This window comes from Xiphophorus maculatus, chromosome 4 (genome assembly GCF_002775205.1).
Source record: "Xiphophorus maculatus strain JP 163 A chromosome 4, X_maculatus-5.0-male, whole genome shotgun sequence".
NCBI classification, from domain to species: Eukaryota; Metazoa; Chordata; class Actinopteri; order Cyprinodontiformes; family Poeciliidae; genus Xiphophorus; species Xiphophorus maculatus.
The window spans coordinates 14,021,419-14,046,673 of NC_036446.1; the positions used below are offsets into that span (position 1 = coordinate 14,021,419).

Genomic DNA, 25,255 nt, shown 5'->3' on the forward strand with positions numbered 1-25,255 from the left:
AAGAGAAGCCACACATAGTTGATGACAGACTTTGTGAATGTGTGTATATTTTTGGCTTTGATTATGCCTTTCATGTTGCAACAAACCAACACTCGAGACAGTACGGGGCTGTTAGACATTGAAGTTGTTCACCTTGAAGCCAGACAGTACATTTTCCATCTTTTCTATCCTTTTCATTTTGTAAAAGCAGAGTGTCTCTTACATCAGCTCCTGATAGTTCCTTGTTATTTGCAAAGAATTTGTAGGTGACTTTGGAGGAAATCTCTTCAGCCTGCAGCCAAAATCTCATTCTGCCTCTCTCCAAAATCTTATAGGCCAACTCAGACTTCAGTGGGATGACTTGGGGAGAGGATAGAGGAGAAAAGGAAAGGAGAGTAAAAAAGAGGACAGAGTCAGGCAGGTGATGCAAAAGCAGGTAAGAGTTTTTTTATGGATCAAATAAAATGAGAAAAGCGTCCCTAAAATAATGAAGAAATGAGAAAGCTTCAAAGCAATTGGAAGAAAGCAAATATAACAAGGAGACAGGGAGAAAAAGAAATGGCGGAAGTGGGTGAGGCAGATTAAGACGAGGGAAAGCAGAAACCAGAGAGAGGATATATTAAAAGAGACAAAAAAAAAGAGATTATTGAACATACGTACTTGGGTGTCTGATATCATAACTGAGTGCCAGCATCTTTTCCAACTCTGAAAAAGAAAGGCAGTTTATTACTTTTATGATGCCACAAAAAACAAACAAGCAATCCGTTTCAATTAAAAGGGGAAAGCTGAAATATTAGGAGACATTCAGAGGCTAACTCATCGCTGCATTTAGTCTGTGTGCGTTACATGTGAAGTTGCTCAAAAAGACAGAAGATCAAAACTCTATTCAGCCTTACGGTGAAATATCTGTGGACCAAATGGGAGAGAAGGTGCACTGAATAACACATTACAGCCGAGTAGGATAATGGTGCAATAGAGGGAAAAATACAGCAAAACTTTTGACAGAAGGTCTTTTGCAGTGAAAATGTGGCAATAAAATGCACACTCTGCCTAAGGCTTGTAGAAGTGTGCTCAGATGGTATTCATCAGAGGAGTAATGGAATTTTTCATTGCCTACATGCCAGTGAAATCATCCCTAAGTACAATCTCATTGCTTTCATCTTAGCTACATCCTACACAACGCCTCAGTTCTTCGATATGCACTTCCTTTTGATTTTTTATTTTTTTTATTTTGCGCCGGTCTTTACTTTTTGATTTATCTTTCTGAGCAGAAACACACACCTTTTCAAATTTTTATGATTCTGATATTTTCATGCAATATTTTGACTAAAAATAAAAATAAAAATAAATAAAGTAGTTTAAAAAGTAATTAACATACAGATAAAACCAATGACTTATTTGTGTGTAAAGCAAAGGATTTTGAGACTGAAAAACTAATTTAAACACAAATTTTGTGTATTCTCTTTCCTGTTTTAAAAATGCATTTTAAACAGGATTTGGTCCAGTGTTAACACACCAGAGCCTTGCTGGCACAATAATGATTAAATCAATACCTTCAGTTGAGATTGTGTAACTGGATGAAACTCCGTTTGTGCTGGTCACAGAAACAGAGTATGTTCCAGCATCTTCCTTATCTGGGTTCTTAAAGATCAGCTTAGATCTGTGATACAGGGAAGGAAAAAGACAAAGGCACCCTTGCTGTAAATGAAGATGTTAAACACGATAGGTGAAATCTAAGATGTGGAACCGTGCTTGTGCAGGTCTGTGATCTTACTGGCTGCCTTCAGTTTTAATCACCACTCCTTTGGAGAAATCTGTAATTTCTTTATAGTCTTTTTTCCAGATAAACTGCGAGTTCTCGTTCATTTGGCAGGACTCAAAGGACAGAACAATGTCACCGGATTTCTCGTCCACCGTGCAGGAGACTTCATGGGAACCTTTAAACAATAGAAATGAAAACTTTCTTCATCAAAATGCTATTGGAATCTCATCAGAATCTGTGTCTGTGAGATTTTTAATTGCTCTAAGCTACGACTCAGCTATTCCTGCAAAATGTAGATTGCTACCTGTAGAGGAATATTTATACATCAGTTTACTGATGTATAAATATTGTGCCTCTTACGATGTCATCGCTCCAAATACAAGGAAAGAAGAAGTCATAAACTTTTCTACTGTGTGCTTTTTACACATTTGACATGTTTCTAAATCCTAAAGTGAAAATCCACCGTACATTTCCAGCAGTATTTTTTACTGTCAGAGTACATTGGTAAAAAAATATTTTTAAAATACGCCCAAATATACAGTCCACAGGATTTTTAAATTGAATCACGACCTTTTTCTCTTGGTTTGTTACCTTCCACTGCTTTAGCAATCACAGGGTCAGAGGGCATTGAAGCCATGCCCACACCTGCAGCGTTGACTGCACGAACTCTGAACACATAGCACGCACCAACCTCCAGACCTGTTACCTAGAAAACACAGGCAAAATAAAACCATAGTTCTGAAAAGAAGAACACAGCAACAAATTGACCTTGAAATTTCAAAACTATATTGGAATGCTAAAAATAAATAAACAGCTTGCAATACTTTACAAACAATTAAAAACCTGTTTTATGTAGAAAGTGAAGATGAAAACAACTGATTTAAAACTAAGTACAAATTTCTGATTATTTTTTTTCAGGAAATGTGTTCAATTTCAATTTGCTGACAGAAAGGTATTTTAAATTAGGAGGGACAAAATGAACGTCTTCCTATGGTAGCAATGCACAAAAAGTTTCTTTCAGACTGGTTTATTAACTCCTGTATGTTTTAGTAATTAGTATCATACAGATGGTGGCTGTTGTGAGTTAGCAAAATAGTCTAGAAAACATTGGATGACATTTTAAACATGATTAACATAATTTATTTTGATTTATCAATCTGTGGGATAGTGTTGCACTTTATTTCAGTTCAACACTATCCTCCTGGGATATTTTCTCCTCAAATAAGCTAGATGTAAGCCATTAGACTGTGGCTTACATCTAATTTCGCAATATTTATTTATTTTGGTCAATTTTAACCTTTCCATACACAAGTCAAACACACACACATCATGCTAAAAATACAAATAAAAAATTAGCAAAAATGAAAACAACAAATAATAAGCTGCTATGTTTAAATTAGTATTATGTAACCTTGTTAATCTTTCACTGACATGATGGCAGGGAAGCAATCAAGGAGATTAAATGGTTTGGAAATAATTCTAAAAAATATTCTTTATTTAATATTTGGCATTTATACTTACAAAATTAAATAAGCCTAACATTTACTGTATCTACTTCCATTTAAGCTTTTCTATTCATTAATTATTTAACCTGATCATGCAAACTGATTCTACTACATTTTCCAACTGTATTTTACATATTTAATATTAAATTATGGCCATTTAAATAAATCATAGTATCTATTTATGGAATTCCCTCAACCTCATAACGGTTAAATCACTCACTTGTGTTTAAATTTGAGCAAATATCTTCCCACATTAGAATCACACACCACACTTAGGTCTGGTAGTCACACTACATCCACTAGATGTCAGTATTATACAGTTTTTAGCTACTGAACTGCTATGAAGAGACTTAGCTTTGTTAGGTTGTAATATTAATTGAAATCTATGCAGCCTAAAACACATTAAAAAGAACCTGCATTTAAAGATTCTCTTACCTTAAGGAAGAGGTGACTGACGGCTTTTTCATTGGCTGTTTTCCACTCACAGGTTCCTTTCTTTGCATACTCAACATGATAGCCTGTGATTGGTCCAGAACCAGAATAGATAGGCTTTTGCCACTCAACCACCAATGAATTATCTCTCACTTCACAAAATGTCAGGTCGTAAGCAGGGCCTAAACACACATATTAACAAGGAGAAGAACAATTTACAATACAGCCTTAGCTAAACTAAACTATGAAGACATTTATTTGTTTTTTCAGAGCTTCTTCAAGACCATGTCAGATAGAAGGTGAGATTTACTGACCAGGCTCTGGCATAGTCCAGGCCACACACTTGAAGTCATCTGAATGTTTGGAAGCTGGTCCAAGTCCAGCCAGGTTGGCTGCATAGACATGGAACTGGTAGACTGCTCCCTCTGTCAAGCCCTCCACCTGCCAGTAAAATATTTTAGTAGTTAACATTCAAGTGACACAACAAACATCTCTTTTCTACAAAAATCTGACTTTCTCATACATTTTATTAAAACAGTTTGCATTGTGTTATTCTTAAGCAGGGAAAAACATCACAGTAAAATAATTTTATATTCCCATTTCAAAACAAAAACTCAGTAATGTACAAGAGATTTTAACTTAAGCTTGGACACTGTTGGTGCTGAACTGGAAAGTTGGCAAATGTCCATTTTTTTTTCTTTTTTGAAGGAAGCCACAAAACAGTGATATTGAGTTAAGTTTGCAGATTGGGCATCGTTTAGTATCTAATAAGCATCGAGAGATTTTTCGGTACCTTATAAAGTCTCTCTGAGACTGGTGGAATATGAACCTCCCTCCACATGCTGGTTCCACTGCGTCTTTTATCCACATAATACTCCTTGATATCAGCACCTCCAGAGTGGAGAGGCTTCTTCCAGTTCAGAACCATTGAACGGCCATCACAGTTAAGCAGTGCAACGTCATACGGGGCGGAGGGGTTTGCTAAAAAACAATTGCAAAGATTGGTCATAATTTTACCTTGTTCGTCTTTCATGCATAATTATTGAGGAAATCTTTATATTTTTATCAGCGTTAAGAGACTATGAATATAGCTCTACTGACTAAGTGCAGCTCTGACAGTCAGAGGTGCAGATTCCTGGGATTCATCACTGAGACCCAACTCATTGATCGCCTGGACACGGAACACATAAGTTTCTCCAGTTTTCAGGCCACTAACCACAAATCTGCAAAAAAAAAAAAAAAAAAAAGTAATAATAAAACACTTTTATGATGTTGGTATCATTTCCCAAAAAACATGAATCTATTTGCTTTTTAACACCTTTACACTTTTAGCACCTGTTCCAGATATAAATGTGCAAGCAGCAGAGCACAGCCACAACAGGCTGCCACTCCACACAAGGCCTTCATAGACTCACAACTGTGGTACATTTATAATCACTTGTAACTGCAACACAGCAGTTAGTTTGAAACATACTTGGTGTTCCTATGAGGTTTGTGATTGGCTGAAGTCCAGTCTTTGGACCCCTTCACACACTGGTCAATATAATAGCCAATCAGATTGTTGGGTTCCTTTGGAGGAGCCCATTGGATGAGCACAGAGGTATCTGTTTCCCTTGTAGCAATCACCTGACCAGGAGCCGATGGGACACCTTATAAACAACAACAAAACAAAGCAAAAGTCAGAATAAATCATAAAAACTAAATAAATAGTATGTATTAGTGAATGGAAAAGGCTGAGAAAAACCTTTAAGCTGCAGAGTCTCAATGAGACTTGTTGGTTTAGATGGCTCGCTGGTTCCATACATGTTGGCAGACAATACTCTGAACTTATATTCTTTTCCCTCTGCCAGGTCAAAGACAGCATAACGTGGAGATCGAATAGGAACCTTAGTACTAACACGCTGCCAGGCTTCAGTGTTGGCCATGGCCTGTGAAGACCCAAAACGTAAAAGTTTCCAGAAAATGAAATAGGAGTTTATCACCAAAAGCAACCAAAAGAAATGTAGACTTTTTTTCCTTTATAATTATTGCAACCTGTCCTCTATGTTGTTTGTACACGATATAATTCTTCCACTTTTTAGAGCTAATTATTCTCGACACAATAAATTCAGCCAGATTTACTGAACTGTTTGCCTAACCTGATAAGTCAGTACATGTGGAAAAAACTCTTTTTCAACTGAGTTGTACCTTTTCAATGTAGTACCACATGGGGGCCTTGCCAAAATATGTGGGGGCTTTCCAGCTCAAAACTACATATGTCCTGTCCGTTTCAGAAACATAAACTCCAGATGGAGCACCTGGGGGCTGTCCCTCAGCTTCAAAAAATACAAACAAATAAGTGTGTAAATACTAGGCCAAATATGAAAAAAGTAAAGGATATGCACAATTTGAATGAACTTTCACCTTCCTCTTCATCATGGTAAGACACAATTTCCAATTTTCCTCCAAGCTTCTTGGCTGAAAGGCATATAGAGATACATATTAGTTTGAGACTAACAAAGGTTTCCTCATGGACTTTCAAAAATAATCTGAGTAAATCTGGCAAATTAGTAACATAGCTTTCAAGCGGTTAAAGAAAAAATTATATATTTTTTAAAGCGGCTTGTCACAGAAATACAAATCAAGTAGTAATTTCAATGAGGTGAGGATCTAGATTTATATTTATATTGCAAAAGACTTAGTGACTAAACTTAGTACAGATGAAGCTCAGTAAACAAATTTTTCATTTAGTCTTATCAAAAATACCTAAAAACAAGCATAAATCAAATTTTTGGAGTCTTAAAAGCAACGCAGTGACTGGGTGACATTTTCTCTGCAGACACACCCACCATGAAGCCTTTCAAACTCAGTGGGGTCCAGAGCAGCGATGGGATCAGACATGCGGGAGGGTTTACTGATTCCACGGGAGTTGACAGCTCGAACTCTGAAGTAGTAAGAGTGTGCCTCAAACAGCCCAGACACCGGGTATTTACAGATCTTGATGGGGTGATCGTTGCACTGGGTCCAGTTTTCTGTGCCAACCTCACATCTGAGAGTTTGAAAAAGAAATAAAAGGGGGGGAGATTGAAACTGCTTGAGTAATTCAGCCTTTAGTGGTTGCCCATTTTTAGACTTCTACTTACTTCATTGTGAAGATGCAAGGTCAAGATCAAAAGGAATGATTTAAAAGGTGTAAAACAACCCCACAAACATGGCACCAATCAAACAAATTTGACCACCGTAATCAGTTTGTCGTTCAGCAGTTACATGCTTAAACCATGCAAATCAAAACTCCTACTTGTCCACAAAGTATCCAATGATTGGACCCTCTGTAGTGGTATTTGGAGGCTTCCAAGAAACAATGACATAATCTCTGTTGGCATCATGGATTTTGATGTCCATTGGAGCTCCAGGTGCACTGGGAACAGGGGGAGGACCATCTAAACAGGCAAGAACAGCAAGAGGGTCTTTGTTAAGATAAGAGGAATTAAAATGTCATAAATATATGTTATTTGCTTTTTGAAAAAATCCCTTAAATTGAACAGGACTACATATTGTATATGTGGCAATTGTATTTTTACTACTGGTCAGTAGAAATTTAATAAAACATCTTTTGAATTACTGATTATGTATTTAAAATATCTTGATAATTTATTTAATGATCAACCATCCTACCAGCAACAGAGACAAAAGCGCTATGCTCTGCGATGCCTCCCTTAGTGACCATCCGAAGAGTGTAAAGGCCTTCATCATCTTTAAAGAGGTTTGGAAGAGTCAGGGTGGTGTATCCTCTTCCTGTTTCAATCTTTACCCATTTGGAGTCAAACAGACGAGTGTCTAAAAGGAGGAGCCATTCACAAGTTAATCCATGATCCTCATAACCATCTGTCCAATGTACTCAATTTTAATGAAAGGATTTTTATGTAAAAATGTAATCTGTTATTACTGTAACAATCTACAGTATATACACATATTATTATTCAAGTTTTAATTAACTGCAGATAATTACATTTACTCTAAATAATGTCCAAAATATATCTTTGTGAAATTATCTGATTTTCCAATACTGTACATGACGCTGCATGGAGACTGGCTTATATCAGGACATATTAATACCAAATATAGTACACAATTTCTCATAAAACACCGCATTGTGAGAATTACCATCTCTATACCACTGTGCCTCAGGCTGTAGGTTGGCCAGGTTAGGGTTCAGGCTCATGCGGGCAGAGAGAGTGGCTGATTGTCCCTCAGTCGCAAACACTGGGCCAAACTTCTCCTCAAAAGTTATGTTGATTTTAGTGTAATTGATTTTAGGAAGCATAGCAGCTGGGAGAAAGTGAAAACAGGATAATGAATATAATGAGACAAAGAAAGAGAAGAGGTTTAGCGTGAAAGTTTTTCTTTATATGTAGCATTATTGTTGTAAAACATCATAAAGGTTTGGTTTATGGTGAAAGCAATTAGACAAAACCTAAGCTTAAAATACCTACCAGTAAAAGGTAACCATGCATATGGACTGGATTCATCCTCGTCCTTATATCCTGCAAAAAATACAAATAAAAACTATTATGAGTAACATCTCTGGAATTTTAGATGGAAGACTAAAATACTGAACAAAAATACTGATCAAGGGGGTTAAAACAGGTTAAATTCACCACCATATATACATTTAAATTCCTCAGCAGAAATATGCACAGAAAATATTCAATATTAATACAGGAGTATTAACTTCAGAAAGAGTGGCCAGATGGGGTCCAGTGAAAACAAGGAACCTCAACAACATTTTATGCTTTATCATGTTTACACATCCTTATATCTAGTGTGATGGTGGGGATCACTGGTGACTGCCATCTAAAAGGGGTGAACTGTGCAAAAAAATTTGAGTGGCATAAATAAATAAATAAATAAATAAATAAATAAATAAATAAATAAATAAATAAAGCAAGCTTTTCTTGTTTTAATTGGCATTCAAAAACATATATCTTGCATATAAAACTGTTTGGCAAGGGCAGGTTGGCCAATTTCCTCCTGCAACCACTAAGACATCCCCTGAATTAACTCCCACTGTGGTGGCACCACTACACAATTACTGGAATGGTGATCTTTAAAAAGAATGGTAATGCCAGAATGTGGCTCCATATTGTCCAGGTCAAAATCCTTTGACCCTGAAGAACTTACGCTTGACAATGACTGATGCCTGGCTAGAAGCCTGTCCATGGATGTTACCAGCTACAGCAGTGAACTGTGATGTATCTTCAGTTGTACATCTATAAAACAAAGTGAAAGCAATCAGTTGGTAAATCAACATACTCCTTAAGATCTTAATAATAAACTTCTGGGGGTTCAGCAGCTTATTCTTTCACAATGAACTGTGCAAATATAAAGCATTGACACTGAATGTACCTCAAAGGTTTATGAGATCGAGAATGGAAATCATCCAGTAATAATTTTTTGTGTTGAAAGCTATTGCAAAATAGCAATTGATGCATTAATGTGTAATTTTACCTACTACAGAATACGTTCCACAGGAGCTATCACTTCACTGTATGAAACCCATGTATGACTATCTGCTCTCCATTTTTATTGCCAGGTACTCTGCTTCTCCTTTCAAACTGATGTGCATAATTTATGAGTTAGGATATTTTAAAACTCGTACACTCTTGCAAGTCTTTAATAACAACTGACTTTTTTCATCATTTTCTGTGTTACCAAAGAATCTTTCTGCCAGTCTAATTGGATCCCACCATCATCAGGGGGTGATGGGAACCATTCAGAGAGCAATGACCTAAAGAATCCTGTGGTGTCATATAGCACTGAGGTCAGCAGTTGAACAGCTGAGCTTCCAGGCTGGAGCGAGGTACGCTCCACTCCGTCTGCAGCCACACTGCAGCCACACACTCAGCTGTTTCCGACCTCTAATCTCAAATTGTGTGAGGCTCGTAAACGAGTTAAGAGCAGGGATTTTAGTAATCATTTATGATGCCAGTCAGCAAGCTCAAGGCCATGTAGTCTGAGAAATACTGCATTTCTAGAAACACGTCACAGAGGTTGGATACATATACAGCTGCAGAAAAAACCCCAGAAGAGAACTGTGCCAAGAAAAATGCCAGAAGACCCTGTAAAGGGGGATCATATTAGGTTTCAAATGTCTCTTATTTACCAGGTAGCATGTGAAAAGGTAATTGCTCCCTAAACTTAATAACTGGTTAAGCCATCTTTAGCAGCAACAACTGCCTTCAGATGTTTGCACGATCTGGAAAGTGTTTTGTACAACTGTGGATTAATTTTGGCTTCTCCCCTGAGGAGATTTGTTTTAATTCAGATGCACTGGGGGGCTGGTGTTAGGATAAATGGCTTATTTAAGACCATGCCACAGCATCTCAGTTGGGTTTAGACCCAAACTTTGAACGAGCCACTCCAAAACCTTATATTTTCAGAATGATTTAGAAACAGACTTGTTTTGATTTAAATAACTGTTCTGTTGCAGAACCCAAATGCCTTTGAGTTTTATGCCAGCCACGGATGACCAGACATCTTCTTTCAGGATTTTCTGGTAGAGAGCAGAATTCATGGTTCCATCAGCAACCACAAGCAATTCTAGACCATTACACTACCACCACTATGTTTGACTGTCAGTGTGTTGTTTTTCTTGAATAGTTATTTATTCACCAGATGTTAGATGACTCAAACCTTTTCCAAAACGTTTGTCTTGTCAGTCTGCAAATTATTTTCCAAAAAGTCAAGATGTGTTTTGGCAGTGTTAGATTGTCATTAGTATTATTTTTGGTCAGCATGGACTTTGGCCTATAGATGAATGCTGTCCAGGAGATGAGGTATGGATGTAACTTGTTAAATTGAACTCATCGCTCAGAAAATAAAATGTGGTTAATCCTAGTTCAATAATCATTTATCAAGTGGGGTGATTACATTCTCACATAGTGGTAGATTTCAAGGCTCCAGGAAATTAGGTTCAGAAGGAAAATGTTTGGAAACTCAGATGAAATGGGCTTATGCAGTCATCTAAGACATAAGGTAATAATAAAAATCACCAGGACAGCCTTGGAAAATAAAATTTCAGGAGAGAAAAAACTGATGACCAAATAGACAGACAACTATTCTGTTGAACTTACTATACCTTGGGATCAACAGAGAGTGGCTTCCACCTCTGGCTTCAACCAGATACTTTCCAGAGGACAAGTCCAGGATCACACCATCTTTATACCTTAAGTGGAGAAAAAAATATTTAGCTACAGTGAGGCCTGTGCATGTTTATTGATTAATACCTTGAAGTATGTTTGCTATGTTTTTCAAATGGATTTGTAAAGGATTACAGTGATATTACATTAACTAAAACAAACATTAATTTATTACCATTTCACAACTGGCATGGGGAAGCCTTCAACAGTGCAGAAAAGTTTGATCGGAGTGTTTTCAAACACAGTATGGGATCTGAGTCTGACGAGGAACTGTGGTCCCCTGATCATAGGTTCTTCACGCACATATTTTTCTCCCAACTTTGTTTTTACCTAAGCAGAAAACATCCTTATAAATACACAGGTGAGGAATACACACCTCCTTGTCCTGCTCTCATTGTATCTGTGTCCTCACTATGATGCACTGACACTTATAAAGTTACAGCGTGTTGATAAGAGGTTAAGCAGTTTATCAGCTAGTTTACTGTCTGTGTTTAAGGGGAAATGAAATTCATTCAGTAAATCTTACCACTTCCTGAATGCGAGCTTGTTTTTTGTACTCATATCTTTCTTCAGAGGCCTTGGAGCTGAACATAAACAATATGTAAGTTTTACTAACATACATTTAAAATCACATTGATTTTGTCACAATACTATTTTTAAAATCAATTGATTCTTTTCAGGACACTGGACATTGTGGACATTCACAACAGGTCAAAACCAAAACCTATTAAAAGCTTCAAAAGGGTCTGCATAGTGCAGAGTAACCCTTTATTCTTCTACTTCTGTTAAATATACAGAGTACTTCTATTAAAAAAAACTAAACTAAGAAGCAATGATTTTTCAGCTTTGGGTAAATGATTCTGAAGTTTACAAACCTTTGCACTAATACAGTCATGTCTGAAACATAAACTATTTACCTCTGGCCAAGCTTCTCAGAAGACTTGATTCAGCAAATTAGTGACTGATTTAATGCCTGAATAGTCTTTCTAACTGAGTTTTTCTCTCAGTGTTGTTTTAACAATGTTGTGTGTTTTGTGGTTGATGGACAGTTAATTCTGTGTTTATGTGAATAGGGTGTAAAAGTCTGATGTCATAATGTATTTTCATTGAAAAATAATGTGTTATTAAATAAAATGTTTTTTTCTGTCTTTCTTTTTTTCTATGGAGCCAATTTTTGCCTTATTTGACCTTTGTTCTACAGCATAGGTCGATATACGCATAAAAAGGAATGGAGTTACATCAAAAAATACTTTATTAAAGACAGTGGTTACTTAGAAATTTGAGAACTATACTTTCAACAGAAAAGGTTGTTGAAACGCAAATCAACTTCCCAGTTGTCAATCTGAAGTTCATGTTATTATATTTAGCAAGATAACATCAAATATAACTGAATCAGTATGTTAAGTTAAAGTAAAGTCAAAAAGATGCTGCTTTAGTTATAGTAATATTCAGATAAAAAAGCAGGATAGATATATTAAGCACATGATTGTTAGCATGTGTCAGCTGTACCTGCTGTATTCTTTGACCACATATTGGCTCTCTTTGTGGTGGTACTGGTGGTCATATATTCGTTTCAGACGTGCTGACATGATGGCACTCTAGTCACTGACCTGTTAGGTGAGTAATGAAATGTAGAGAGAGATCAAAACAAAGTACAACAGATGGGGTTCAGCATAATGAGACCACTTCACAGATACAGCTAGGAACTTTCAAAGATAATGGATGAGGTTGTATAATATCAGACAATAAAAAGTGTTATTAGATGGAGTACAACTTCAAGAAAAACAAACAGGGAGAGCATGCTTAGAATTTTTTTTATTTGTGTCATTAGAATTTTTCCAAAGGAAATTTCCCCAAATTCAACTGACTAACTGCTTTTTCAGCATTTTTCAATGGCAATTCATGTCGAGCCCTCAAACCATCCAGATAAATCACTTTTAAATCTGTTGAAGCGACTATACTCATCCATTCAAAGAGCAGTGGTTGAACGCTGCACTTTATTGTTATTGGAAATCAGAACTTTCAAGCAAGAAAACAAACTGGGAATCAAAATGGTCCCTCAAGAAATGTGTAAGTTTATGACAAGCCTGACAGCAAAATCCAGTATGATCGCTTAACAGTAAGAACAAGGTTCTTACTAATCTTTGAAAAAATAAATTAGTAAGTTCCAAGGGTTTTATGACTCAAAAATAGTTAAGTTGGTTGTTGCTTTCTCTAAAGTTGTATTTACCTGAATTTGATAGAAATAACCCCAAATTGTGAAGATTGAAACCTGTCAGGGACTAAAATTATGATTTTCCACCTGTACAATAATTGCATCTATGTTTTTTACTGTATGACTATGTTTCACTATTTATTTTTACACGTGTAACTAAAACTTCAAAGGAATTATCAATTGTGAGGAGGCATTTTGCTTTCTTACAGAAAGGGAAAAAAATCAAGCCAGCAACAGCTGAATACCAAACAGTTCACAGTAATGGCTCTGTGTCGGTAAAGCTTATCATTTATACACATACCAAATTATTTATTATCCTTCTACAAATAGAAAAGCCTTTGAAGAATTTGAACACATGGACTTTGAAACAATCCAGCACATCTCAACACACACACTCAGAAACACTATCAGCTTCTTGGTTACTGTTAGAAGTGACACTAGGATTTAGACACAGGCAATAAAAGACACGTGTAAAGAGATACCATAAACAAAAGGCATAACCTTGGACCACTGTTAGACAACAGGATGCACCAAATTTTGTCTAATCAAACGTAGCTTTAATTTTAAGTCTTCCAATGATACTAAATTTACTCTTCTGTTCGGAATCCTAATAATTATTTAACAAAGCTGAAAGTTGGAAAGAGATTAATATTGTCATAGGTTATAAATCATGCATGTGATGTGAAAAACAATGTTTCTATTGACTAGTAAAATAAGTCAACAATAGCCTTCCAAACAAAGTGTTCTTGTTTTTCAATTTGATAGAGAACATTTATTTTAGTACAACCATCAAAACAGAAGCATCAGTTCACTTCATGTTTGGTTCACATCCCCTTACTGACCACAGTGACCAGAGAGAAGTTCAGCGGAAATTTCCCTGTTCCTTAACTTCAGGCTGATGGGGAATGAAACGTGTTGCACCATAACCCTGTTCCCATACCTTTGGGATGCACTCGGCAGCTTCAGTGTCATCTCTCATATCAATAAACCCAAATTCAGCGTACTGCTAATGCCTCAAATCTGCCAGTGAAGCATACAATGTTACCATATCATTCCCAAGCTATTTGTCTGTAACTTTAAACACAGGTTGATATCAACTACAAAAGCAAAAAGGTTTCTGTTAAAATGGATTTATACACATGCTTAACTTTTTGCTCTTTGAATTCCAGACAAAAAGGTCAGAACCAAGACTGGTAAAAATATTTGGTGACAGTGGGAGACTCAGCAAATGCCCAAAATAAATTTATTCACAGCAGTACATTTAGACCATCCTTTCCAGCAGCAATTTGAAGCAGCATCACTAAAATCCGGGTAAACATGACTAATTCCTTGTGTGCAAATAAAAGTTGTTTGCATTACATAGCAGGTTTCAGGCAAGCAACAATTTTTGTGTCTGAAGGTAAAGGAAGCATGAAATTAAGTTTTCTTTACAAGATACTCTCTTATTCAAGAAATTCTGCACCCCTGTAAATCCAGCTTGTACTGTAACAGCCAAAAAAAAAATCCACCTGTAACTGTAAACCTCCAGTACTCTCAGCCATAACCATACAAAGCAACATGATGCAATTCCACTGCAAAATCTAATGAACTAACTAATCTGGGTACCAACAATAAATGCACAAACCTTCTGTACATCTCCGATGACCAAACATACAGTCTGTCCAATAAATTAAAGACAGAGTGTCTAAATTAGCCCTCCGTTGCTCATTTATTCCACTTATAAAACCCACATTATTTCATTCATCACTTTGAAGTATCATTAGCAGCAGTAAAGGATCATGAAACATCTTTTGGCTGTGCTCTCTTTAGTCCCACCTCACTGATCCAACCTGCTGCTAATGGGTTTGAAATGAAGATGGGTTATAAAGCTAACAATACAGAAGAGGTAAGAGCTGAAGCATAGTTTAAAAATGTTTTTCTTACCACTTAAGATTTTCTTTTCAGCGACTTCGGTTATCAGCGTGAATCCACAGGGAGTCAGCCTAAACCAAGTTCTGTACAAGGCCAAGAGAACCACCACCCGACTCCAGCTGCCCCCCACCAACCTCTCCCCGAGGCCTTATAAGGAGAGAGAACTGCCTATATATAACTACTATCCTTCGAGACATAGCCACTAAAATCAGTAAGCTATTTGATTAGAAGAAAATATTCATTTTTATTTCTGCAATAATGTTATTCAAGTTATAATGAGATTGAAGTTGGGCTACCAAGCATAACAGTTACATCAGATTAAACATAAAATTTCACCATTTTATGGGAAACGAATATAAAACATTTGCAAATTATTCAAATTTAAGTTGACATCTCTTTAATGTAGAGCTTTGAATCTAGGTGCACACTGCATCAAGCTCTTGCGCTTAGAATTTTCTCCATCTGCATTAAAGAACATCTTGAGAAGCTGCGTCGCATGCTGTACTTTGGTCACGGCCTATTTATAAAACTAGCTACAGTTACAACATGACTATTCCTGACATCGAGAAGGAGCTGTTAAACAGATTGCACGTCTGAGACAAAATCATGTGAGGGGACAACATGGGATAACATTTGGCAGCTTTAGAAGGAGTGTGTGATGTCCGAATGATGTAGACAAATGGACGTGTGCCCAACAGGAAACCAATATAGCTGATAACAATCCAGAGTTTTACAATTATAGCAAAATATTGACTTTTCCAGTAAAAAAAATTACAGGAAACTTAAAATGCAGATGTCCTTTTTGATTTTATTTGACAAATTTAAATGGTCTTACCCATGACACCTAATCTTTGTTATTTAAAATATAGGACAGCAAAAATAAAACACTTGTTAACTGTTGTGTTACACACTAAAGTTGGACTTACTTGAAAGACCTTTGCAAGATTATGTGCCCTCTACGATCACTATGAAATATCAAAAGCCATTTATTATTTTATTCTATTTTCACCCAAATAAATTTTCCCATTTAAAGAAAAATAAATAATTGTGTCATACAAAGTAGTATATATATATATATATATATATATATATATATATATATATATATATATATATATATATATATATATATATATATATATAATTTTATAGTTTTTATAGTTTGTAAACATGCTTTTTTGGGTTGATGTCTGTTAGACCTCTGATGGTCTACATTTGTTAATATCAAAATATAAGTTTAGAGCATATACTATACCCGAAATATCATATATATTTCTTTTTTACTTTATATTTTTTTAATAGATCTTTTTTTCTTTAGTGGGTAACATAGTTTGTTTTCAACTTCCAAGTTTTTGCAAACTTCACTTAATTAATTTGCTCAGTTGGTGTTTTTGGTGTTTTGCCATAGTGTGACAGTCACATCTGCCATAATACATACGTGCACATATTCATCCATATTTATTATGGTAAAATTGTTATTTAAACAAATATTCTGTAAATAACTGTGTTTTATTCATTGAGCGAATCTATCCAGACCTGATTGAATACGTCGTTGGTAGGCGCTGTTCGGAGGAGCACGCGGGACACGGCTTTTACTAACTAAACCAAGCAGCCCAAGCAACGGCTCTACGCAGAGACGTAATGACGCAAGATGTCGTTACGACACGATGCTTACGATTGGCTGATCCAACAAAGCCGGTAGTTCAGTGCTGTTCGACGTAAACAAAACTGTTGGTTGGCAAACCACTATGTAAAACTTGACCTAGTTTAGCCGAAATATCAAGAAGGAAGGGCTCATTCAACAGTTATACTGTTTGATGTTCCATGTTTGCAACAAGGTGAGTGATTTCAAGGTGAGCGCTTTAGATTTCATCATTTTGTTCCGTACTATTGAGGTACTTTATTTTAGAATGATTAAGAGATCGTCGTGTTGTTTTTGAGTTAGTCTGGATTAAATATGCATTTAGTTGATATTTCTTTACAGCCCTTGTGCTCATTGCGTCAGTCTGGTCCAAACATTTTTACAAAGATCCCACAGACAGTTTCGTGAACAGTTACTGTTTATGCAGTTTTCCAGTGTTGAAAAGCATATAACGCATACAGTGTATGAGGTTTAAATTTGACAATATTTTTATTTTGCGTTTAGTGTAAAATCAAAAAGTGCGTCTTCCTCATTGGTGTCCTTAGGCGGTGATGTCGTAAGGCAGTTTATGGGTGTTTCATTTCTTTGCTAACTAAACTGAAAAAAGGAGCCGCTAGTTCTCGTTAGGTTTCTGTGAGTTGACGGACAGGTTTGAGGCATTTACTACTTAGCTAAGCAGAGCTACAGCTACTGTTGGTATGTTGAGATTGAGAAACCCAATAGCTCTGACTTAATCCTTATAACCTGCAGTTGTCCAGTTCTGCTCTTTCATTTTAATTTGTGTGTGATGTCTATGTAGTGATTCTGCATTATTTTATGGGGAATACTTTTCAAAAACTTATGAAATAATGACAAACATGGACATTTCATTGTAATAGGATGGAGTTTCACATGCCACACCTTTTGCCTCAGTTATTATATTTGTATTGAATTAGTGTTCCTGGCAAGAAACATTAGTGTTACAACACTGTCCTACTTGAATATTTGAGATTTAATGTATTTATCATTGAATGCCATGTAACTTAAGCTGTACTCTCACAATAACATACATATTTTAGTCACACTGGTCCAGGTTCCTCACTACACATATTGTTGCCACCTTCATGATGGCAACAATACCACTTATCCTAATTTTACATGACTTTGTTTCAAATTAGTGATGCATCTCAATTGAATCACAATATGCTTTTCTGTTCATGAAACCTTTGAAAGTCCTGTTTTTGGGCAGTTTGTACACTTAAATTTGTGGAACAAACAAATAAATTAGGCTGGTTTGTTGTCATCTTTTATCCTCATCATGTCTCTCAGGACCTTCCACTTACCAACGCTGTTAGGCTGTCATACTGAAATGTAGTTTAGGGTTACCTTAAGAAAAGCATTTACCTTCCTGTTAGAGACAACCTCATACAAGCATTTGAAGATGTTGAAGCCATGCAGTCTCTGGGTATTATTAAATGACCTAAAAATATTTATGTGAGTAAACGTTTACATGGTTTTATCTTTACGAGATTTTAAGTTAGAAAATCTGAACACAAGATCATTAGGTAATCTTGTGTTAGGAATTAGGTAATTCTAACTTTTGCTTTATTTGTGTTCAATCTTTGTAAAAAACGGTTATACCAGAAAATGGGAACTGAGCTGAAATCCCACTTACGTAAACAAGATGGGTTAAGTTCCTGTTTATAACTGTATTCCAGCTATGCTCTGACCTCTCAGCTATGATTTGTGTTAAGGAAACAGTTTCTCCTAAGGAAATTGCCTAATGAGACTCAAAGTTATTTCTTAAGAGACTACATGGAGTATTTTTGAAAAGTTCATAACTTTTTGTGTTGGTGTGGTTTTAAAACAAACTCACATATTTTTTGAGTTTAATTTCCCATTTTGTTTTAGGTCAACCATGAGACTCCACTTCACTCTTCTGGTCTGCCTGGCAGCAGCTCTGTCCTCTGCTGTTGTTACTTCACCAATGTAAGAACAAACAGATAAGAAATTACTAATTGTGCTCATCTGTCACTATGTTTGTTACTTTCTGTTCACATTTGCAGTAACTGTTTCTCAATAAATGTGTGCTGTGATCATTTGAACTAAATAATATTGGAAAGAAGCTTAGAAATGTCTGCATTTCAGCAATTTATGGACCAAACTGATCCTGACACAGCAGTGGCCCAAAACCTTCTGTTCTGTGAGTTCCTGTCTGTCTTTATCTATTGATTTGTTTTATTAGCACTCATCATTTAAATATAGAATCACAGAGTATGTTCAGTAGTTTTTAAATTTATTGACTATATACAGCATTTGTTTTCTTATTCGTCAACAAGAGGTGATTCTTTATGACTTTAGGAAAAATGTGTGTCAAATGCAAGACTTCCTCACTAAAAAGACAAATATAAAATTAAAACATTTTAGTTTTGATTTTTGTGGTTATCTGCTGTACATTTCAACTATTTACAACAAATGTCATCTCAAGACACCTTATAAGACAAACATGATTCATGTAGAATTTGACACCACTAAGTGATTTGGAGGAGAAGAAAAATATGTTTAGACAGACCAAAAACTCCAGTGTGCGAGATATTAATGGAGTTATCAACAATACTTAATTTTAAATTTATCATAATTCTGTATTGCATGTTCAATATCTCTGACTACAGTAAAATAAATATTGCATTTATGTTGTTTGGATGCTGACCTTTGAATCTAGGATTCATTTCAGCCATTTTTTAGTTTGAAGAGGATTCCATCCACTGTCGCTTAAAGAAGAGTATGATCAATAAACTAAAGTCATGTGTAGAATTAATGCTGTTTTCAAGCGAGTCTTAGGCATTGTCATGTTAAGCAATGGTGCTCACTGATCCGTTTGGGGAAATCTAATCCAGGTGTTTTTTTTTTAAACACCACGTGATAATAAATCACAAGACTACTTGTCAGCAGTGCGGTTTAACATCGTTCACATGCAAGTTACAGCATGATTTACACATCTCTTTTTTAGGCTTGTTGACAGCAGTTTTTTCTGCTTATTGTGCAGTTAGGTTTTATATTATGTTGTGAATGTGTCTACTGATAAAATCAGACACAATCCTAAGTAAATTTGATACGTCAGCAGCGGTGTACTTGGTGTGAATCTTGATCAGTTTCAGATTGTGCTTTGGCTCGGTGCTTTTGAGTTGAAGAGGAAGGGTGTTTAGTGCTGTTTAGCTGGGCTTTCCAGAGATTTATGTTGCTGCAGCGCATAGGATGACATTTGTTGATAAATATACATCACACAGGAATATGTGCAATCCAGTTTCATTTCTTATTCTTGATTCAGTGAAAGTCATTAGTCACATATACGGTATAATGATTTAGCTCTTACATTTTATTTAATGTAAAAAACATTAAATATTAATATTTGTTTATCACATTTCAGAGTGAGCCTTGCCAGCTCAACGTTAGTTACTGGACCCTACATGGACTGTGGTAAGAGTGTGGATTTTAATCTTAAATATCACCCTCATGTGTTTTTGACAAGTCCTTTTACCTTTAGGAGATAAGATGTAAACAATCATGCAGCCTGTGTTTTCCACTCTAACAAAGCTCCCTAGTTTGAAACAATATTTCATATAAGCAATAGGGATGTAAAGGTATATATTTTTGCATAGAACTGTCATAAATTTAGATACACAGATTCAAGTGTCATCAAAAGGAAACCCCTGACAAATAGCTCTTCATTTTGCTAAATTTGTATGTAATTTTTCTGTGTAAACTCTCTGTGTTTCAGGCCTGATAAAGGGGAATTCTGTAATTCTTCCTGGCATTTCAACTCTACTGAAATTGAGGTACAGCACTTCTCCAGTCAATCTTTATAACACTACAGATGTACAGAACTAGGAGAACCCAGAAATAAAACATTTCCTTTGAATATTAAGATATTGGTTGTGTAGTACTGAAGCTATTTCGAAAAGGTGAATAAATTAGTATTTTACTCCCTTTGCAACTCAAAATGAACCTTGTTTAAATGTATAAAGTAAATCTTTTTTGGTGTTTTTTTTCTCAGGATCTGATCCCAGACTTGAAGAAGGTTTGGCCAGACCTGCTTAATCCTTCTTCTTTTCACTTCTGGTATGTGTCTCATACTTTAAGTCAGCATGTTTTTAGTGAAATAGTTGTTTTTTGGGGTTTAGTTTTGGTTATAACTTGTCAATAATTTAACACATTTATTATTCTTATTACTATTATTATATTATTACTCCTAGAAGTCATTCAAAAGTAATAAAAGGGAACATTTCACTGCATTTGTTAACATGTAGATGGTTTCAGTTATTGATTTTAAATCCAATCCTAGGTTCTTCAGGTTGTGTTCATTTAATATTGCTTTTATATATAATATTATTGCTTTTACGTTAGTAAAACTGGGTTATTGGCAGTGGTGTTCCACATCGTCTCATTTATGGTAATACCTGTGAATTTTTTGACACCGGTGGAAAAAAATTATATATCAAATGATGACGTCATTTAACTGAGCCTGTGCAGTGCGAGGCTGGCGCTATGTGCTACTGCTTCTTGTAGTGGTTTGATAACCGCCATTAAAAGAAAAAGGAAGCTGGTCAGCTGGTTCACAGTCTGGACTGAACTGAATTTCACAGAATTGGCTGATATCTGCAAGAAGGGAGAAATATGCCGTAGTGATTTGGTCGCTGCAGCTCCCGTATCCGCCATTACCTTGTTCCGTGGAGCTCCTCTCCACACAAACAGAATGAACCGGTCACTGTCAGCCATGGCGATAAAACTGCCTGAAACACTGAAGTCTTCCCAGATGAATAGCTCGAAGCTTAGCACAAGGCACAGGACCACCGATATACATGAAACAGAACATTTTCTGTCCGTGTTGTCTGCACCCGGTTGGTTGCAGGCGCAAGGATACCACCGCTGCTCATGAACATAGAGAAGAAGCTAGCTAGCTTTAGCTAGTCAAGTCCGCTAAGTCTTGAACATTTAAATAAATCTGTGGAAGCGAGAATCGAATGTGCTTATCGTTCTGTGTCCCGAATCACAATTCTTATAGAAAAAAAAAGAATCTAAGCTCACTGTTGGTAAAGTAAATTAAACGGCGCTGCGGGAGGGGTAGTTACTAAAAACCAAAACACTGACAGGAAGAAATTTAATTTCAGTTTCTGATCATTAGGAAGTGAGCACAGTAGTGATGTGTCGGTCGCGAACGATCCGGCTCTAAGAGCCGGCTCTTTGAAGTGAACGATTGGAACCGGCTCCACAATAGGAGCCGTTTTAGGATCCTATTTGGGAGCCGGGTTTTTTTCTACAGTATATCGCTGTCTCTCCGCCTCCCTGTCGTTGTGCTTGTGCTCTGCAAGTGCCAGAGCCGATAGTTTTTCCCCACATCGTTTTTTTTTTTCCTGCGGTGCCTCGCTGTCTCTCCCCCCCTTCTCCCTCTCCTTGCGCGTTTTGCTCTCCTGCCAGTGCTAGAGCAGAGAGTTTTTTTTTCCCTCGGTCGGTCCACTGTCCTCATGTCAAGCGTGTGCTCCACACATCTGACCAATTACACATAGTTTCAATTAATAATGTGGCGGGAAAACACTGAAAAAAAAAGTTTATCTCCACTTTTTTGTGGAAACGGCAGGCAATGGCCAAGCTGTATAGCGTTCGTCGGCAGGTGTTTATGTGCAGACACTCACTCAGCGTCAAGAAGCACAGAAAGAAGGGGAGTCAGTGTGAGAACTGAATAGGTGAAAATAAATGAGTGACAGAAAACGGAGCAAGATTTGGACTCATTTTAATGCTACATCAAGCTCCAGGGCAGAGTGCAGACTGTGCATAGTCAGCATTTCCTATCGTGCAGGCTCGACAAACAACCTGCACAGGCACATGCGGACATCACACGCATCGGTATTGCTATAGCATTGTTATGCGGCATTTTTACTCATCATAAGTGCTTAACAATGTCAAAAATGAAACAAAATATTATAAAATTAGGTTTAAGCTATTAATTAATTAATAATGTCAAAAATATATATGGGGAGCCGTTTGGGAGCCGAAAGAGCCGGCTCTCCACAGTAAGAAGAGCCATTAGAGCCGCATCTCGAAAAGGAGCCGAAAATCCCATCACTAGAGCACAGGCTTTTACTTTTTTGCATGGATTTTTTACGAGACATATTTTGGTATCTAGCAGGGAGATTGTATTTATGTAACAAGATTATTAGTTTTGCACATGTTTGAATGCTTAAAAAGTGTGATGGGAAGACACGTTTTAAAATCTTATAAAACCGTTTTGTTGAGCCACAGCAGTTTGTTTCATTTTTGTATTTACTGCAATCTGGAATTGTGAGTTAGATTTAGTTTTCTGGGATAAAACCAAATTGATAAGAAAAGTGTTTTGTTCTTAAAATGTCCATATTATTATCAAACCTGAGGAAAAAGAAAATGTTGTCTGGTAAAATGTTATAGTATTAACTTTCAGTTGTTCTGCATGTTTTAGTTTTTGGTTCGTTAGTTAAGTGTATTTCCTTCTGCAACAGGAAGTACGAGTGGTCTAAACATGGAACATGTGCAGCAGAAGCTGCTTCGCTGAATAGTCAACACAAGTATTTCAGCAAGGCACTGGAATTTTACCAGAAGGTGGATTTGAACAGGTAATGTTAGTTACACATTCTTTCACACACACCTGCATGGACATACCTGCCTCACACGCAGGCTTTGTCATTTTGAACATTTCTGTATCTAGACCTTTGTACTGTGGTGATTTATAGGAATTATGTTTACTCTCCATGTTTGTTGCCTGGTGTTTCCCTTATTTTATGGGGGGGGGGGGTTTTGTGGTAAAACCCAACATTTAAGTGAAGATCTGTAATGTTTTATTGCAGCATGCTGCAGAAGGCTAACATTATCCCTTCTGACAAATACTACACTGTAAGTTTATCTATTGCACTGGATTTATAAACAGCAGTTTATGAAACTACATTCTGTCATAACAGTAATATTTTCTGTGACTTTTGCAGTTTTCAGATATTGAGCAAGCGATGGAAAATTTCTATGGCGTGAAACCTAAGATCCAATGTTTGCATCCATCAATGGTATAAACAGCTTTTTTTCTTTAAACAATTCAACATATTTGTATTTTCCTGTTTGTAAAGTTTATGGAACTTCTGTTAGACAATAATTATGTTTACTGTTTTTCTTTTTGTTTGTTCGTTGACAGAACTCTGAGTTCCAGACTTTGGGACAGATTGAGATCTGTTTTGATGCTGACTTCGCTCTGCAAGACTGTGAGAAACATTTTGCCACTAATACTCTTTCAAGAGGACAGTGGGACCAAAACAAATCATCTGGACTCAGCGTGTGTTCTCCTGACATACCAGTTTATTACCCTCCTACTTCTTAAATACAAACATATTCAAAGTGGGGAACTAGGCCTGTCACGATAACAAATTTTGCTGAGCGAATTTTGCTAATTGTCTCAAAAATTATTGCGATAAACGATAATATTGTTTGAAGACCATTGTACACTGATTTAATGAAAATGACGTAATAATGCATGCGATTTTCTTCCAAAGATAGATACACTTTATTTTCAAAAGAACACTTAACGCTGGAACTGCTAAACAAAATAAAACAACCAAAAACAAGAATAAAATGGATTCTCACTCTCCATTAACAAAAAATGCACTTGAATAAAAACTAAACATCATAAAGCCAGAGTGGAAATAAATACTGCATTCAACCAAAAGAGTTCAGATTATGAAGTCTGTATACTATGTTGCCCTTCAGTAATCAGTAGATTTAAATAGAGAAGATGGGCACATCTGGCTACCTGATGCAATAGTTCACACTACACGATTTTTTGCCCAGGTTTTCCCCTTAAGGTTCTAAGATTGTCGCTTGCGATTTTGTAACTGATCATCCTGTGGTGTGTGGTGTGTTACGGTAGATCATCGAGGCCGCTCCAATCCAAATCAGGGGTTTACCCTGACTGGGAGCGAGAACGCAGCCTGTTGAATGTGACAGGTAGCCAATCAGAAAGTGCGGATTCTCCTCTGTGCTTTCTGAGGGGAAAGGCGCAACCCGAAGTCCAGCAGACATTGGAGATGATATGTGGAAACAACATGAAATATGCAACTCTTTGCATATTTCATGCAAAGAATATTTCATTCTTTGCATTAAATATTCAACATTTCATGCAAAGAATATAGAAATGACAAGGGGAGGAGTTGGAGCGAAATTGCTACCGCAGTTGATAAACCTGGTAACTTTTCAGCTGTTCTTCGTTAACGTGACGTAAATAGGTTATAATGATTTTCATTTAGTCAGGACTTTACGCTGACACTAGCCACATGCATTGCAGGTAGATTGCAGTAAAGCATTGATTAATGTCTGGTTTTAAAATTAGTTCACTGGACTTGCAGCCATTATTTTGTGCCCATTGTTGGACACCACACGGCAGGACCGAACCCGATCGAACCGTTATACCTAGGATTTCTGTCGGCTAATGTGTGGTCTCTCAGGTTTAGAAAATGGACCGACAACTCTAAGATCGTATAGTGTGCACTGGGCATTACACTATGAGGAAGGGAAGATAATTAAAAGGAGGTCGATAGTATCGTGCGATTAATTGATTTATTGTTTATCGCGACAGGCCTAGAA

The 25,255-nt window shown here is 36.5% G+C and overlaps 2 protein-coding genes across 3 annotated transcripts in view; one reads left to right on the forward strand and one right to left on the reverse strand.

The window, feature by feature from the left end:
* The window catches only part of LOC102227954 (myomesin-2-like), a 28,161-nt gene extending 13,063 nt beyond the window's left edge, over nucleotides 1-15,098 (reverse strand). Inside the window, exons 1-24 of the mRNA XM_005804227.2 lie at nucleotides 14,995-15,098; nucleotides 12,366-12,466; nucleotides 11,383-11,440; nucleotides 11,032-11,186; nucleotides 10,796-10,882; nucleotides 8,839-8,927; nucleotides 8,151-8,201; nucleotides 7,822-7,986; nucleotides 7,333-7,494; nucleotides 6,956-7,097; nucleotides 6,507-6,706; nucleotides 6,082-6,135; nucleotides 5,866-5,993; nucleotides 5,423-5,606; nucleotides 5,153-5,327; nucleotides 4,780-4,901; nucleotides 4,472-4,659; nucleotides 3,993-4,119; nucleotides 3,682-3,860; nucleotides 2,333-2,447; nucleotides 1,754-1,916; nucleotides 1,533-1,639; nucleotides 640-684; nucleotides 203-339 (exon numbers count right to left, since the gene is read on the reverse strand). Coding sequence (XP_005804284.1) covers nucleotides 203-339; nucleotides 640-684; nucleotides 1,533-1,639; nucleotides 1,754-1,916; nucleotides 2,333-2,447; nucleotides 3,682-3,860; nucleotides 3,993-4,119; nucleotides 4,472-4,659; nucleotides 4,780-4,901; nucleotides 5,153-5,327; nucleotides 5,423-5,606; nucleotides 5,866-5,993; nucleotides 6,082-6,135; nucleotides 6,507-6,706; nucleotides 6,956-7,097; nucleotides 7,333-7,494; nucleotides 7,822-7,986; nucleotides 8,151-8,201; nucleotides 8,839-8,927; nucleotides 10,796-10,882; nucleotides 11,032-11,186; nucleotides 11,383-11,440; nucleotides 12,366-12,445 — 2,913 coding nt within the window. The 5' untranslated portion in view covers nucleotides 12,446-12,466; nucleotides 14,995-15,098. The remainder of the gene's footprint in view (nucleotides 1-202; nucleotides 340-639; nucleotides 685-1,532; nucleotides 1,640-1,753; nucleotides 1,917-2,332; nucleotides 2,448-3,681; nucleotides 3,861-3,992; nucleotides 4,120-4,471; nucleotides 4,660-4,779; nucleotides 4,902-5,152; nucleotides 5,328-5,422; nucleotides 5,607-5,865; nucleotides 5,994-6,081; nucleotides 6,136-6,506; nucleotides 6,707-6,955; nucleotides 7,098-7,332; nucleotides 7,495-7,821; nucleotides 7,987-8,150; nucleotides 8,202-8,838; nucleotides 8,928-10,795; nucleotides 10,883-11,031; nucleotides 11,187-11,382; nucleotides 11,441-12,365; nucleotides 12,467-14,994) is intronic.
* Nucleotides 15,099-16,682: 1,584 nt separating this feature from the next.
* LOC102217744 (ribonuclease T2-like) lies at nucleotides 16,683-24,070 on the forward strand. Of its 2 annotated transcripts, none has more exons than XM_023331923.1 (10): nucleotides 16,683-16,835; nucleotides 18,515-18,592; nucleotides 18,752-18,806; nucleotides 20,031-20,080; nucleotides 20,382-20,439; nucleotides 20,658-20,722; nucleotides 23,134-23,247; nucleotides 23,479-23,524; nucleotides 23,614-23,688; nucleotides 23,814-24,070. In XM_023331923.1, exons 2-10 carry the CDS (start codon nucleotides 18,522-18,524, stop codon nucleotides 23,994-23,996), a joined length of 717 nt encoding a protein of 238 aa, XP_023187691.1. In that variant the 5' UTR covers nucleotides 16,683-16,835; nucleotides 18,515-18,521; the 3' UTR covers nucleotides 23,997-24,070. The 2 variants fall into 2 exon arrangements, with proteins under 2 accessions (XP_023187691.1, XP_023187690.1); XM_023331922.1 differs by having other exon boundaries at nucleotides 16,683-16,820.
* Nucleotides 24,071-25,255: the final 1,185 nt, after the last annotated feature.

Coding starts and splice junctions, on each gene's coding strand:
- LOC102217744 (XM_023331922.1), top strand. Junction 18,593..18,751: donor GCTGTTGTTACTTCACCAAT/GTAAGAACAAAC, acceptor TCTGCATTTCAG/CAATTTATGGACCAAACTGA. Junction 20,440..20,657: donor TCAACTCTACTGAAATTGAG/GTACAGCACTTC, acceptor TTTTTTTCTCAG/GATCTGATCCCAGACTTGAA.